The 14,362-nt window shown below is 42.5% G+C and overlaps 1 protein-coding gene across 1 annotated transcript in view; it reads left to right on the top strand.

Moving 5' to 3' along the window:
* LOC142492267 (cadherin-23-like) overlaps positions 1-14,362 on the top strand; it is a 190,680-nt gene that overhangs the window by 125,991 nt on the left and 50,327 nt on the right. The window contains exons 42-44 of the mRNA XM_075594937.1: positions 2,002-2,138; positions 4,048-4,239; positions 12,795-12,889. Of these exons, the coding sequence (XP_075451052.1) occupies positions 2,002-2,138; positions 4,048-4,239; positions 12,795-12,889 (424 nt within the window). The remainder of the gene's footprint in view (positions 1-2,001; positions 2,139-4,047; positions 4,240-12,794; positions 12,890-14,362) is intronic.

Here is a 14,362-nt window from a genome sequence, read left to right as displayed (position 1 = left end):
CAGAGAGGGAAGAGAGGGGAGAGACAGAGAGGGGAGAGACAGAGAGACAGAGAGGGGAGAGACAGAGAGAAAGAGAGGGGAGAGACAGAGAGGGTAGAGAGACAGAGAGGGGAGAGAGACAGAGAGGGGAGAGAGAAAGAGAGAGACAGAGAGGGGGGAGAGAGAGACAGAGATGGGGGAGAGAGAGACAGAGAGGGGGGAGAGAGAGAGGGGGGAGAGACAGAGAGGGGAGGAGAGACAGAGAGGAGGGGAGAGACAGAGAAGGGGGAGAGACGGGGGGTAACTGACTGACGGGGGGAGGCAACTGACTGACCTGGGGGGGTAACTGACTGACTGGGGGGGGGGTGGGATGACTGACTTTGACTGACTGGGTGACTTTTGACTGACTTGGTGACTGGTTGGGGGGGTGGGATGACTGACTTGGTGACTTGGTGACTGGGTGAGGGGATGGGATGACTGACTGGGTGACTGGGTGGGGGGGTGGTATGACTGACACTGACTGGGGGACTTTTGACTGACTGGGTGGGGGGTGGGTGACTGATTGGGTGACTGTGTGAGGGGGTGGGGTGGCTGACTGGGTGGGGGGTGACTGACTGGTGGAGGGGGGGGTGACTGACTGGGGGGTTACCTCTGGTGTCCTGCACACACATTCTCTCTCTCCCATACACACACACAAACACTCAATCACACACACACACACACACACACGCACGCACTCACACACACACACACACACACACACACACACACACACACACACACACACACCCATACACACACACACACCCATACACACACACACATAATCTCTCTCTCATACCCATACACACACACACACACACACACACACACACACTCAATCTCTCTCTCCCATACACACACACACACACACACAATCTCTCTCTCATACCCATACACACACACACAGGAAGGGACCTGCGCCGGAGGGGAGAGAGAGAGGGGGGGGGAAACACCCCGCTACTTCCTCCCGCCCCGCGCGAGCAGCGGGAGCACCGAGGGGAGAGAAACACCGGCAACTGCAGTATCTTCAGACCCGCGCGGGCAGCGGGAACACAGGATGGGGGGGGGGAGAGAAACACCGGCAACTGCAGTATCTTCAGACCCGCGCAGGCAGCGGGAACACAGGATGGGGGGGGGGAGAGAAACACAGGCAACTGCAGTATCTTCAGACCCGCGCGGGCAGCGGGAACACAGGATGGGGGGGGGGAGGAAATAAAGGAGTACATTCCACCAAGCACACAGAGGCACTTTATAGCAGATATCCTTAGTTAAATCAAAATCCCTTATTATGCTTCATTAATATTAATTAACTCAAACAAAGGATGCAAACCACATACAAGAAATGTTCAGCCATTGCAAGTTTTCATTGGCTGCTCCATGTGTCATGGCGAGGTTTACACATGAGCCGTAATCGTATCTCTAGCTTTATTTTGAAAGCATATGGGTTAAAAACAAGCCCCTCTTACATGTCTTGATGAAGAAAATTACAATAAACAATAACAGCACAATACAAGGAGAATTATTTTTAAAACTTTGTATGTATATATATATATATAGTAATGCTACAGCCTCTTACATTTCCACACCTACCCACACCTTTGATATACACTCCCACTCCAAACACACCTTTTGTAAAGCGCTGTATACACTATGGGCTCTTTACCAATTTATATTTACACACACACCACTAACATTCAGGGGCTATTATTTAACACCAAGTCATAATTCGCATACTACACAGGGGGGGGGGGGGGTAGGTTTCAGTCACAGATAACATTCCATGCACTGTATGTAAGTTTAACCTTGCCTGCTTTATTCAATGTACCATCGCCGGAAGAAGAGATCAGTGTATCTCGAAAGCTCGCACAAATAAAAGCATTTAGTTAGCCACAGAACGTTATTGTCTATTCATTTTTTATTTTATATATATATATATATATATATATTAGATATATATCTCTATTTTTGTTTCCAATTTAGGTCAATTACCTAAAAATATGGCACGGTTAAAGATTCATGTGCAAGATGTTAATGAAGCTCCAGTGTTTGACAAACAATTATACGTTGCTAGAATATTAAACTCTGTTCCATACAAGTTCCCAGTCATCAGAGTGGAGGTATGTTTCTGATATTGCATTTATATTCATTTGTGACTGCATGGGATTATTTATAAGGCAAACTTTATTCCTGAGCAGCACTGTTTTTCTTTTGCTCTAAGCAGTATCAAGTATCTTAATAGGAGTGAATGATACTGAAATTGTAGTATTTTTGGGGGTGACTATCCATGTAGCATTAACAGCCATCCAAGTTCACGAACAGCTATTGCGATTTAGTAACAAATCCCAAGCAGTGGTTTTATTATTAAACAAAAAGACACTGCAACAGCAAATATGTGTTACAAACACCTTAAAAGACCTTTACAAAGTTACAGTTTGTGTGCAGAATGTCAACAAAAGGGTTATCCAACCAAAAGTGAGGTCCCTGTTCCAGCAAAAAGCTGGGGGGTTAACTGTTTCAATTCATTTACTAGGTCTCTTTAATTTCATTTGGACCCACCAATCTCTCCTCCCCCCTCACCCTCACCTCTCTCTTCCTCTCGCCCCACCTCTCTCCCTCACACCCCGACCTCTCTCTCCCTCTCTCGGCCCCACCTCTCTATCTCTTTCCCCCTCCCGCTCCCCCACCTTCTCTCTCTCTCTTGCCCTTAACCTGTCTCTCTCCTTCCTCCAATCCAACACAATAATCTGCCACCAATTCAACACAATAACCCCCCCTTCTCTAATACAACACAATAACACCCACTCCAACACAATAACCTCCTTCCAATCCAACTCAATAACTCCCAATCCAACACAATAACCCCCCTCCAATCCAACACAATAACCCCCCGCTCCAACAAAATAACCCCCTTCCAATCCAACACAATAACCCCCCCCAATCCAACACAATAACCCCCCGATCCAACACAATAACCCCCCCCCCCCCAATCCAACACAATGACCCCCTCCAATCCAACACAATAACCCCCCTTCCAATCCAGCAAATTAACCCCCCCCCCACTAACTGGTGTTGGGCCCAACTTCGGGCGTGCCGGGTGGGATTTATACCGGAGGCTCGGCCGTAGCAGGGAAGAAAGGTCGGCTGAAGGTGGGGAGAGCTGGGGCCCGGCAGCCGGACGCAGATTTTGGTTCTGACCCCGAGCCCAACTTCCAGAGCCATCCGTCTGGGCCCCCACAGCCGCTGGGCACAAGACAGTTGTCCCAGCTCTCCCCCCCTGTCGGGACCCCTAACTGTAATGGTTAAGCTAGTTGGGTATTTAAACTGTGCGTTCAAAAGGTCTTGTATGTACAGTATAGAGAGGTATTCATGAAGGTAAAACATCTGTAGGGCGGAAGAAGTGGGAGAGTCCAGTTTAAATTGCAGTATCAGCTCTCCTTGTGACTTTAAAAAAGTCAGTTTTATATCCCTGTGCCTCAGGCACCAAAATTAGACGGTAACCTCTACAGGGCAGGGAATCATTGTCCATGGAAAAATGCTATGTACAGTGCTGGGTACACTGCCAAGCGCTATATAACAAAAATATGATTGCTAGTTCTGCATATTAACCTCCATAAAAATATCTAAATAATTGTATGAAGGAGTAGTTTAGTGGAATAAACTCACTGAAGTGAGTTAACGAAGTTTGAAAGCAAATATTTGCTCTCCCAATGCCCTAGGCACCAATATTAGATTGTAAGCTCAACAGGGCAGGGACTTATTCTGTTAATGCTGTGTATATTGTCAGCACCACATAAGAGAAAAATATTATTGTTTTTACTCACTGGCAAAAACCGAGCGACAGAGATTAAATACTGCAACTTGTCCAAGATCAGATCTAAGTGACTGAGACCGGAATTTGACCCCTGAGTTTATTATAATTCCGGCCCCAGACATTACCCAAAGCGATTTTTAATTCCAAATCGGTTATCATGTAACAATATAAGGTTTCTAAATAACATTTGCAAACTTTATCTCTCTTTTTTTCAGGCAAAAGATCCAGATTTAGGAGACAACGGTTCACTCGCATACAGCTTGGTGAATCAATCAGGAGAAGAATTTGATATTGACAAATATACAGGACAGATCTTTGTGGTGTCTGTGGCAAGGAAAACTGGGACATTTTCCTTTAAAGCGCAAGCTACAGACCGTGGCGGTATCTTTGCCCAAACCAACATTCAGGTAAGAAATGGTTTGTAGTGTAATTACACTTTATATTGTTTTAATGAACACTTTTATTGACATGTTATTAACATTTACCAAACATATCACACCACATTAGATAATAATGCGTACCAATGTGGTCTGCAAAATTATATTCAAAACGAATAATCATAGCTGTCAGGAGCAAATGCCGGTAACAGATGTAAACGGGCTCTGAACTAGATTCACTGAAGGTCATTAAATCAGCGATAATATTTAAGGTTAGGAAAAACTATTCATGTGCAATATTTTTACAGAGAGATAGGAAAATGGAACAATGAACATCCAGCAAAAATTTAATAATATTGACAATATTAAATACGTGGGTGCAAGTGTCTGCGGTAGAAAAACCCTAGACCAGCAAACAAGAATACCAATAGAAAGACAAAGAAGACCGATGAATATACAGCACAATGGTATATAGAAATATAAGTTTGCCAGTGGGATAAAAAAAATAGAAAAATCAATAGCTTAAGGGCAATAAACTATAGCAATATTAACATGTAGATAGAATTATAACATACTGTACCCCTGGGGCGGGGACCCACATAACCATGGTGGGAGACAGCTGACGAAGGGGCTGCACCATGAAACGTTATGCGGGTCCCCACCCCAAGGGTATGTTGCAACTCTGTCTCTATGTAAATATTGCTATAGTTTATTGCCTTTGGGCTATTCATTTTTCATTTCTGTATTTGTTGTATTCCCCTTCCATATATTTGTCCAATATACAATTGTGCTTTATATTCATTCATGTGCAGTGTCTTCTTTGTCTTTTTATCAATATTTTTACAGTGCATTACTGCCCTATTTTGCATTGGAGGTATGTTGTGATAATGGTGGAGGTGAGACTCGGCGATAACCTTCCATTAACCCCAACAATCTGCATGTAAGTATCCAACTACGGGGTAAAGGAATGGGCATCATTACAGAACCCTATGGTGCAATAGGATTTAACCACTTTGATGCCATATTGGGCTACTAATGCATTGCATATGAATGTCTTGAGGAACCTACAGCACTAAAGGAGTTAACATAAAGACACCCCCACACAATAAACATAATTTCGCACTGGCGGAAGAGAGAGGCCCGGTGCGGGGGGAGGCCCGTAGGAGCTGGGAAGAGCTGGGGCAACCAGAGGCCCGGCATCCGGATGCAGAAGTTGGGCTTGACCTCTGGTCGGGCCCAACTTCCAACACAGGCCATGGGTCCGGGGAAACTTGTCCTGGCTATCGCCACCTCTCTACGACCCTGACTATGGCCATTATGTACATAACCAGGAAAGCCTGGCATCAGCCTGGGTAGGTGATAAAATGTTTTGGCCGTAGTTCGATATCCCCCTGTCAGACTATAGTAAATAGCATGTAATTGTCTGATAATTACTCTTTTACATGCTCTTTTGCCTGGTAGTTGTTAAAACTGTCGCCAACCGATCACCACCGCATTAAGCTTCTTTCCTTTGCTTTGTCAGGTGATATGCTTTTATTGAATAGGTTGATTCAAACAAAATAGCCAATACTTCAATGTATCACCAATTTTTCCAGTTGCTGACTTTTAGTGAATGTCCCTGTAGGCGGACGCTCACAGAGGTATGCAACATGAGATTTCCCTCGCGTCGGGTGCTCGTTTTATTGCCGGTAGACTGTATGGCAGCAGTTGCAGAGCGTTTAAAAACAGCCTTTTGAGTTTTCCGCTCTTGAAGCTGTCTCTCTGCCTTTTTCCCACTCAATGGGGTTGCTAGTTCAGCCTCTTTGGGACTAAGTTGCAATTCCACACCCACTTCCAGAGAATGTCCCATCTTTTCAGCTTCATCAGCTAAGGATTCTTCTGGTTTTGATTCAGCACGTGTACCTTCTTTTATTGCCTGTTGGGTGGCTGAAGGTTTTGCTAGTGCTTGTTTAGGTGGTTCAAATTTTGCAACCTTGTCTTTCAGATTAGCGGTATTCACAGCTCTCACTGTACCCTTGTCTTCATGGGTTTTTGTGGCTGTGGGATACTGACGCTTAGTCAGGGTCAATACTTGTCCTTGTAGAACTTTCATCTCATCACCGAGAAATCCCTGTTTTTTGAGTGCGTCTTGCAAGTCTCTTCTATGGGAATTTATCTGTACACTTTGTTTTTCTGAGCTTGCTTCCACATTTTCACTGCATTGTGAAGTACTATGAACTTCTTTGCTTGGGCCACAGTTACTTGTTTCAGTTTCTGGACCTTCTTGTGCCCCCTTTTGTGCCTCGTCACCTGGGTTCTAAGCTTCGCCTTTAGCGATGCTTTGGTGATGCTCAGGGTAGCCTTCAGTTTCTCATGCTGCTTTGCGGGGACATACTGGGTAATCAGACGTTCCTGCAGCACTTGTATTTCTTTAACAGCCTGCAGATTGTCTTCCTGCAGAGTTCGCTGCTTCTCCTCAGACATCTGATGGTGCGTACGCAGACCTTGCAGTTAGTTCTGCAGTCGGTGCTCTGCTTCAAACTTCTCACCTTCCAACAGTCTATTTATTTCCTTAAGCTCATGCAGCTTTTCATTCTTTTCCTTGACTTCGTCTGTCAAATGAAAATTTTCTTCTTCCAGTTTTAAGTTTTCTCTTTTTAATCTTAAATTTTCTCCTTTTTCAGTCTATGTACTATTCAGGGCCTCCTTGCAGTCCTCCTTCCATTTACGCACATCTGCTTTGAGAATGACAGTCTCCTGGCATGAGACTTCCTTCTCTAGGTTGAGGGTCTGAAGCTCCTTCTGAGAGACTTTGAGATCTGTATTAAGATTGACAATAGTTTCTTTAGAAATGTCCAGTTCCTCAGTGAGATTGTGTAGTTCCTTTCTGGAGACTTCCAGGTCTGTGCGGCAGCTGTTGGTCTGATGATGTGAGGCATCCAGTGCTCTGCAGAGTGTCTGAACCTCTTTATGAGATACGTCCACCTCTGTCCGGACGTTGTTGACCTCCTGTTGTGAGGCATTCAGCTCTACGCGAAGAGTGTGAACCTCTTGCTGAAAGACTGTCATCTGCTTTAGTGCCTCCTCATACTTCCGCTTCAGCTTAGCCATCATCTTATCAGATTGGCTCTGCTTTTCATCCATGGTGGAAATAGTAGCGTTTGCAATATCTAGCTCAGTCTTGAGATCGTCCAATTCTGTTCTGGCCAAAGAGTAAATTGTGAGCACATCTTTCTGTAGCCTCACGTTATTTTTCTGTAGCTCTGTGTAACCATCTTTCTTTTGTTTCAATTGTTCACGGAGCATATCACAGTCATGCCTGGCATTTTTCAGGGCATCTTCAGGGCTGGTCAAGGGATCGTCACTCACTGGTTCCGGCTCCACTTCCCTGGGATAGTTGGTTGAGGGTTCCTCACTGTTGGCACCGGACAGACACTTCTTTGGGGTACACGACTTCTGCCTTGGGCCCTCTGGATATTCGGTTAACCGCGGGACAAATTCTCCATTTTCTCTAGGCTGCAGGGTAACTCGGCCCCCCTTTTTCTCCACAGGATCTGCGGACGTGTCTGTTCCTTCCACGGTAAGTGAAGGACCGCTTTTCTTTTTCCGCCTTTTTGTTTTGGATGACTCCGTCCCATCAGGAATACTGGGGTCTCCTTCTTTATTTGATACTTCAGCAGCTTCATTATATACGCCAGGCTTTTCTTGCAGTTGCTTTAGCTGACAGAAATATTGGGTGATCTGCTGCTCCCGCTCTCTCTCTTGTCGACCATATTCGTCATCATAGAGAGCGGTCTTTTCTGTTCGTGCCGAGTTCAGGCACCCCCACCATTCTTGGGGTGTTTTGTGGGTGTGACTCGGTTCGGGTTCCCCGTAAGAGATGTCTTCCTCCTTATTGGACTGGAAGGGCCACTCTTCCGTGGGGTAGGGTTCATTACAGGAACGCTGCATCTTGTCCTCCATTTTGGGGCTCTGAGGTGTAATTTTCTTCCTGACCTCAGGAGGCGCTATTGCAGCTGTTGCCACTGTATTTGCTAGAAGCCCCAATTGTGGTAGTCCTACAGGTGGGCATATTTTACTTGTAGAGGTCGTAGCTCTCACAGGCATCTCTGTAAACTTTTTCTTTCTTGGATAAGTTTTACAATATCAGCAGTACTGTGCACGCATTTGCTCTCATCAGGTATACAGGATGTGCAGTTGCTAGGTAAAAACGTCTATTTGCTTTACACCATTTACTTACTAGGTATAATCTCTCATTAGGTATGCTGGATGTGCATTAGCTAGGTAAAAACTTCTGTTTGCTTTACACCATTTACTTGCTAGGTGCAATCTCTCTGCTTCAGCCAAATAATGTGATTTTCTGCTTGAGTTCAGTCTCAACTTTGGGTATTATGACATTCACTCTTCACACTTTGGGTTACCTTTTACACAGCTCAGCAATTCCTTTTTTCTAGTAGGCAATTTTACCCTCAGCACTTGTTTACTGAAAATTCCCCTGCTTCAGCACAGTCTTGCATCAATTTTCACATTTTTCTGCATATACTTCATTCACAACTGGTAGTCCTATGCGGTGTGGCAGCCTTTTCTTGCAGAATCAGTACCGTTCGTGGGTCACCATCTGTATTCACTGCTTCAGCTAAACATTTGAAAACAACAAACGCCTATCCCTTTTAAGGGCTAACTCACTTCTTGAACCCTGACTATGGCTGGAAGGCAAGCCCCCTATTTCAATGACCATATTACACTTTATTGTGATAGGCAAATAAGGTTTACCTGCTTCAGCAGTCTCTCTCTCTCTCCTCTTGGGATTAGGGAAAAGAGTCCATCTGTGGTTTTGTAAGTTTCAGTGCAGTGTAGATTTCCTGCATGGGTGTGTATCACTTTAACTCTGGTCTCTGCTGCATGAGATATTTTTGTTTAGGCTGTTTGTAGGCAAAAAGCATTAAAAAAATTCACAGGCACTCTCCGGTCCCTTCTAACTTCAAAGACCACCTCTCATCCCACTTCTGACACCATATGTAGGCGGACGCTCACAGAGGTATGCAAGGGAGACTGGTTATGGTGAAATTAAATAAGGCTTTTATTGCGCCTGTTTCCTTAACATCAGGAAACCATCCAAACAAAGGGTAAACAAAGCTTCTATTCACTTGGGAGTATTTCTAGTGAAATACTATGCAGTCCACAACTCTCTTTACATAAGCATGTCTCCCAGCCCCAAACAGATATCATGAAATGAGCAGATATAAAAAGTCTTATAAATGACAGTCTTATCTGTGGTTTGGAGGGAAAATCTTCTCTGTTCCTGGTTGCTACCTTTTCTTCAGGGTTTGTCAGCATTCAGGTTTAGAAGTTTCCCCTGTGTCTAGAAAGCAGCACTGCTGTTTCTTCTGGCAGGCTCAAGACAACTGTCCCCATGCTCAGTCTCACAAGTTGTGTGAGATTCAGGCACAATCTCCCTTTCTGTTTCAAGGGCAGGCTTTTCTAAGCAACCTAATCAGGCAGGTGGTGTTTGTTAATTGACTACCAGCAATTAACCACCACACTGCTGGATTAGAGGCATATTTCCTGAATAAGGATAACTCCCCTGTTACAGCCCCCCTATGTCAGTAGTTTACAATATATCATTAGCAAAAGCCATTATAATGCACAGAATAGTTGCTCCTCACAAAGGTAAGATGCTCATTTTCACAAGCTTTGTTAACAATAACTATGACCTATACCAAGGGTCTCCAAACTCAGTCCTCAAGAGCCGCCAACAGGTCGGCTTTTATGGATAACCCTGTTTCTGCACAGTTGACTCAATCAGTGGCTCAGTCAAAGGCTGAGCATCCTGTGCTGAAACAGGGATATCCATAAAAGCCAGCCTGTTGAGTTTGGAGACCCCTGACCTATACAGTATGTCATTTATTTATTTATTTTTAAGATACAAGAAACATTTGATATTGTGTCTGATATTCCATCCCTATATCCTTTTATTAAATAATAATTAAAATTATTGAAAAATATATTGATTGGGATTTCTGAGGTATGAAAAGTGCCAATGTACATATTTACCTTTGGGGAGGATCTTCCAAACTAGTTGCCAAACGGGGTTAAAACCAGTTCAAAAGACAGCACCAGATTTAACAAAGGAAAATAGTAATTTTTTATACAAATTTGGCTTATTCTGCACTCCTGAAACGTTAAAAAATATAGACCCCCAAATTTCACGAAATATAATTATTGTATATGTAATAACATTTTATAATATTTTTTTAATAATCATATGCTCCAATTTTAATCACACAGTGATAGAACACAGTGTTGCACAGTAAACGTCCGCTTGTGATACATTTTACCAGACTAACATGAAAGCGCTTCTTACTGTATACTTTGCTGTACATGTGGAAGCGTTTGTCACATCTGGAAAAAGGGGACTTCTGAGGCATTTAAAATCCTATGTAAAGCAAAATTTTTCCAGTATCCTGCTATTGTTATAGTCAAAGTTATAACAACCTATAAAATAGGTTTCTACAGAAGTGCTAATGCAACAGCTGGGGGTCAGTGCAGTTAAGTCATACAGTAGTTTAATTAGCCACCTACATAAAACTAAGTGAACTTTCAAAGATATAAAGAGACAGTTACCCACTTTAAATGTAAAGAGACATTACCTGAATTAAGGTAATGTCCCCCATGTCACAGTAGACCAGGTCTTTGAACACCATTTATATTTAAGGGATCAATCACTAGGCAAAACAAGACAGTGAAATAAAATGAGGTTTATTTTGGATAAATCCTCAGAAATACACAAGAATACAAAATACAAAAATATACACACTTACGGGGGTCTGGGGAATGAGATCTATCTTTCCTAGGTGCAGGGACCCACTTCAAATGGGTTTACCCTGTCTGCTTCTCTGCTTCAGGATATCAGAGTGCTGCACACAGCAGCCACTCTGACATGTACCTCCAGCTGGTCACAGTCCTACTCCACACTCCTTCCCAGAATGTCTCTCAGATGGTCTCCACACTCCTTCCCAGAGATGAACTTCAGATGGACTGATCAGCAGTGTTCCTTATATACCCCTTGGTGGCTATCCTTTAACATTGAGCAAAGCAGCCAGCCAAGAGAAACAGTGCCTGGGGCTCAGCTCTGGATAACTGATTAATTTAACTAATCCCCTACCTTTATTCTAATCTATTTCTATGGAGAGCTTCAACTGAGTGAATTACTTAGCCTTTCTCCATAGAAATGACAGTAACAGTGGAATATCTCATTTACTTTCTTGCATGTTAATTCCATCACCACACAATACCAGGTATCTTATCTGGGAAGAATTGCTAACACAGGCATACATACAGACATAAGGTAATTATGTAAAAGACAGGACTTGTTCTCCCCCAGATATTAAATTACATTTGGCTGAAATAAGCCTTACATAGCTGGCCAAGTTACACCGATTTAGGGTAAATAGCTGGGATTCCCCTTTATTAGGTCCCCCAGCTACCCCAATCTAGGTAAAGTAAAAGCCAGTGAATAATGAAATAGAGGTTGCTGGTTTTCAGGGGTGAGTTTATTTACTTCCATAACCCATCTTTTCTCTTTTGTGTCCAGTCATCACAGAAGGCATTACTAATATCCTGCGCCTCTTCATCTACAAAAATGCAGACAGGTCAACTCTCATTAATTTTCTGTGAGTTTCAGTGATTTGGCTGTAGTCTCACTGATTTGCAGCATCAGCAATCTCATAGATTTTAGTGGAGTTTCATTTTCCAAGAAAATTCATTTTTTTGATCCTTTATTCCCATCCAGTATCTCACTGTTTATTTTTTCCATTGGAGGTTAACATCTCTTCAAGATGTATGGCAATGGTTTCCAACCTTTTCTTTTGTTAAGGAACCCTATGTAAAATTCTAAGGAATCCCAAAGCTCTCTGATAGCACGTCTGAGATCAGATGCATTGTAAGGAACCCCAACCCTCTCTAATAGCGCGTCTGAGATCAGATGCACTGTAAGGAACCTCAGCCCTCTCTGTGTGTCTGAGATCAGGTGCATTGTAAGGAACCTCAACACTCTCTAATAGCACGTCTGATATCAGATGCATTGTAAATTCTTCTGTATTTGGTACAATTTTCAAATTAACTGAAAATTGCAGGGGACCCTTTAGGGAGGCCAGGGGAACCCAAGGGTTCCTAGGAACCCTGGTTGAAAAACACTGATGTATGGTATAAGCTTGCCTGACATAGCAAATTACAAATTTGTATCCTCAAGGCAAATAAATAAAATGGAGTTGCCAAACTTGGAGCATATGGCTTTTGTGAAGCTGAACAGCTTGCATGTACAAATGCCTATACAGATATACCATCAAAGCAAACTATCATTGCATTGTATATTGATGAGTGCCCTTGTTCAATACTACCTTGCTATACAGTTATGTCACTGCTCTGTTTTCTGGTAGGCGCCCATTTCATATGATCACTAATAGTTGGTAATGTGTGCAGGAAATTAAAACAAACAAAAAAAGAGAAGCTGAGCACCTGAGAGTTTATAGAAATATTGACCATTATTCACTCGCCTAATTCACTCATTTCAGATGGTGTGTACAGTTTGTATTTTTATTTTGCAGGTCACTGTGGATGCAAGTTCCTCTGATGATGCCGTGGTAATGACAGTTAATCAGACGTTAGATACCATTGCGCACATACTTCCAGAAATTACCAGGTACAGTACTAGGTGTCACTAAACCTTCTGCTTTATCTGAGTAGTGTTCATGTAACAAATAAGAATCTGCTACAAGAACACACTATTTGAATGCAGGGGGCATATGGGGAGCATTGAATTGCAAACCTGAACATTTGTTGCTATACATTTTTTCTATATTTGTCACAAATATTGCAATGCCATCTATATTTTGTTTTAGGGCATTATACTTTTAGTGTGGGACAGAAAACAATCTTGCACATCATTTTGGAGGTAGTGCTCCCCTTTCATGATGGTATATGCACCATGTGTCTCTATATTACTTGCTGTGCTAAAATCTAGACAAAGACTACATAGGATGTCCATGTTATATAAACCAGAACCCGAGAAGTAAACCCTCAAAGACCCAAATCAATGTGATTTGGGGATTTGGTCAAACATTAGCATTTTAAAGTACTGACCTCTGTGATTGAGACTACATTGAAGTTTATGAAGCTGCTGAATTTAGAAAAATCCCTGAATATGTCAGACTCAGTAACAGTTGACTTCTGCATAATTGATGTACTAGATTGTTCCCTGGAAAAGTAAATTGGTAAAACTTTTCTGCTGAACTTCATTTACGCCTAATAAAAATCATGGTCCCTTAAAAAATAAATGTGGGGGAAAAAAATCAATAATTGAAATTGTATTCAGATTCAGGATGGACTTTCCTCCCCATTGACCACTCCTACTGCTAGAAAGGCTTTTCATTTTGTAGGAAAAACTTGTCAAATAATTCCTGTTATCACACCAGTATGAGACCCTGGTAATTTCCAAACTCTGTATGTAATGTCTAATAATATAGGAGTATGCATACAAATGTAATTATATCATCTTTGTAGGTAGGTATATAGTTTCAGGTGTTCAGGAACTCATATTTCACAGCCCCATCTGTATACCAGCAAGGATTGATATGACAAATACAGTACTTCCATTTGTATTGTGCTATAGGCCCCTCTGGTGACAAAGAGGTTAAGTTACTGTATATTGTTAAGATGCAAGCTGGCTGTGATTGGCAAATATATATGGTACTGTATAAATAATTGTTTCTTATTATATCTTCTATTCATTAGTATGTAGGATGCCATTAATAAAGTTGCGTTAATGGTTTGTTTAATAGTTGAATCTCCATTGATATAAATAATGAGGCTAGGCTCTGTAATCACTTGATAGTCAGTTGATTATGTATTTACAGTAGGATATTAATCATCACATTTTTATTATAAGCTCCCTTTTTACAGAGCATCTAACTCTGATACATAGGTTCATAAATATGTAACACCTCGCTTAATTACCTCAGTCTAGCCTCTACTGCTAAGGCAAACATGACAAAGGTTCGTTTCTGGACCGAAACGTTGACTTCCTGTATGGACTAAACACACTTCCTTCTTCTACATACGTGTTTGGTGTGCATTTTTTCCTCCAGTTCAACTTCGAAACTGCTCCCATGTTTGC

This window comes from Ascaphus truei, chromosome 4, assembly GCF_040206685.1.
Source record: "Ascaphus truei isolate aAscTru1 chromosome 4, aAscTru1.hap1, whole genome shotgun sequence".
In the NCBI taxonomy this organism is placed as follows: domain Eukaryota; kingdom Metazoa; phylum Chordata; class Amphibia; order Anura; family Ascaphidae; genus Ascaphus; species Ascaphus truei.
This window is presented reverse-complemented; position numbering and strand designations above follow the sequence as displayed.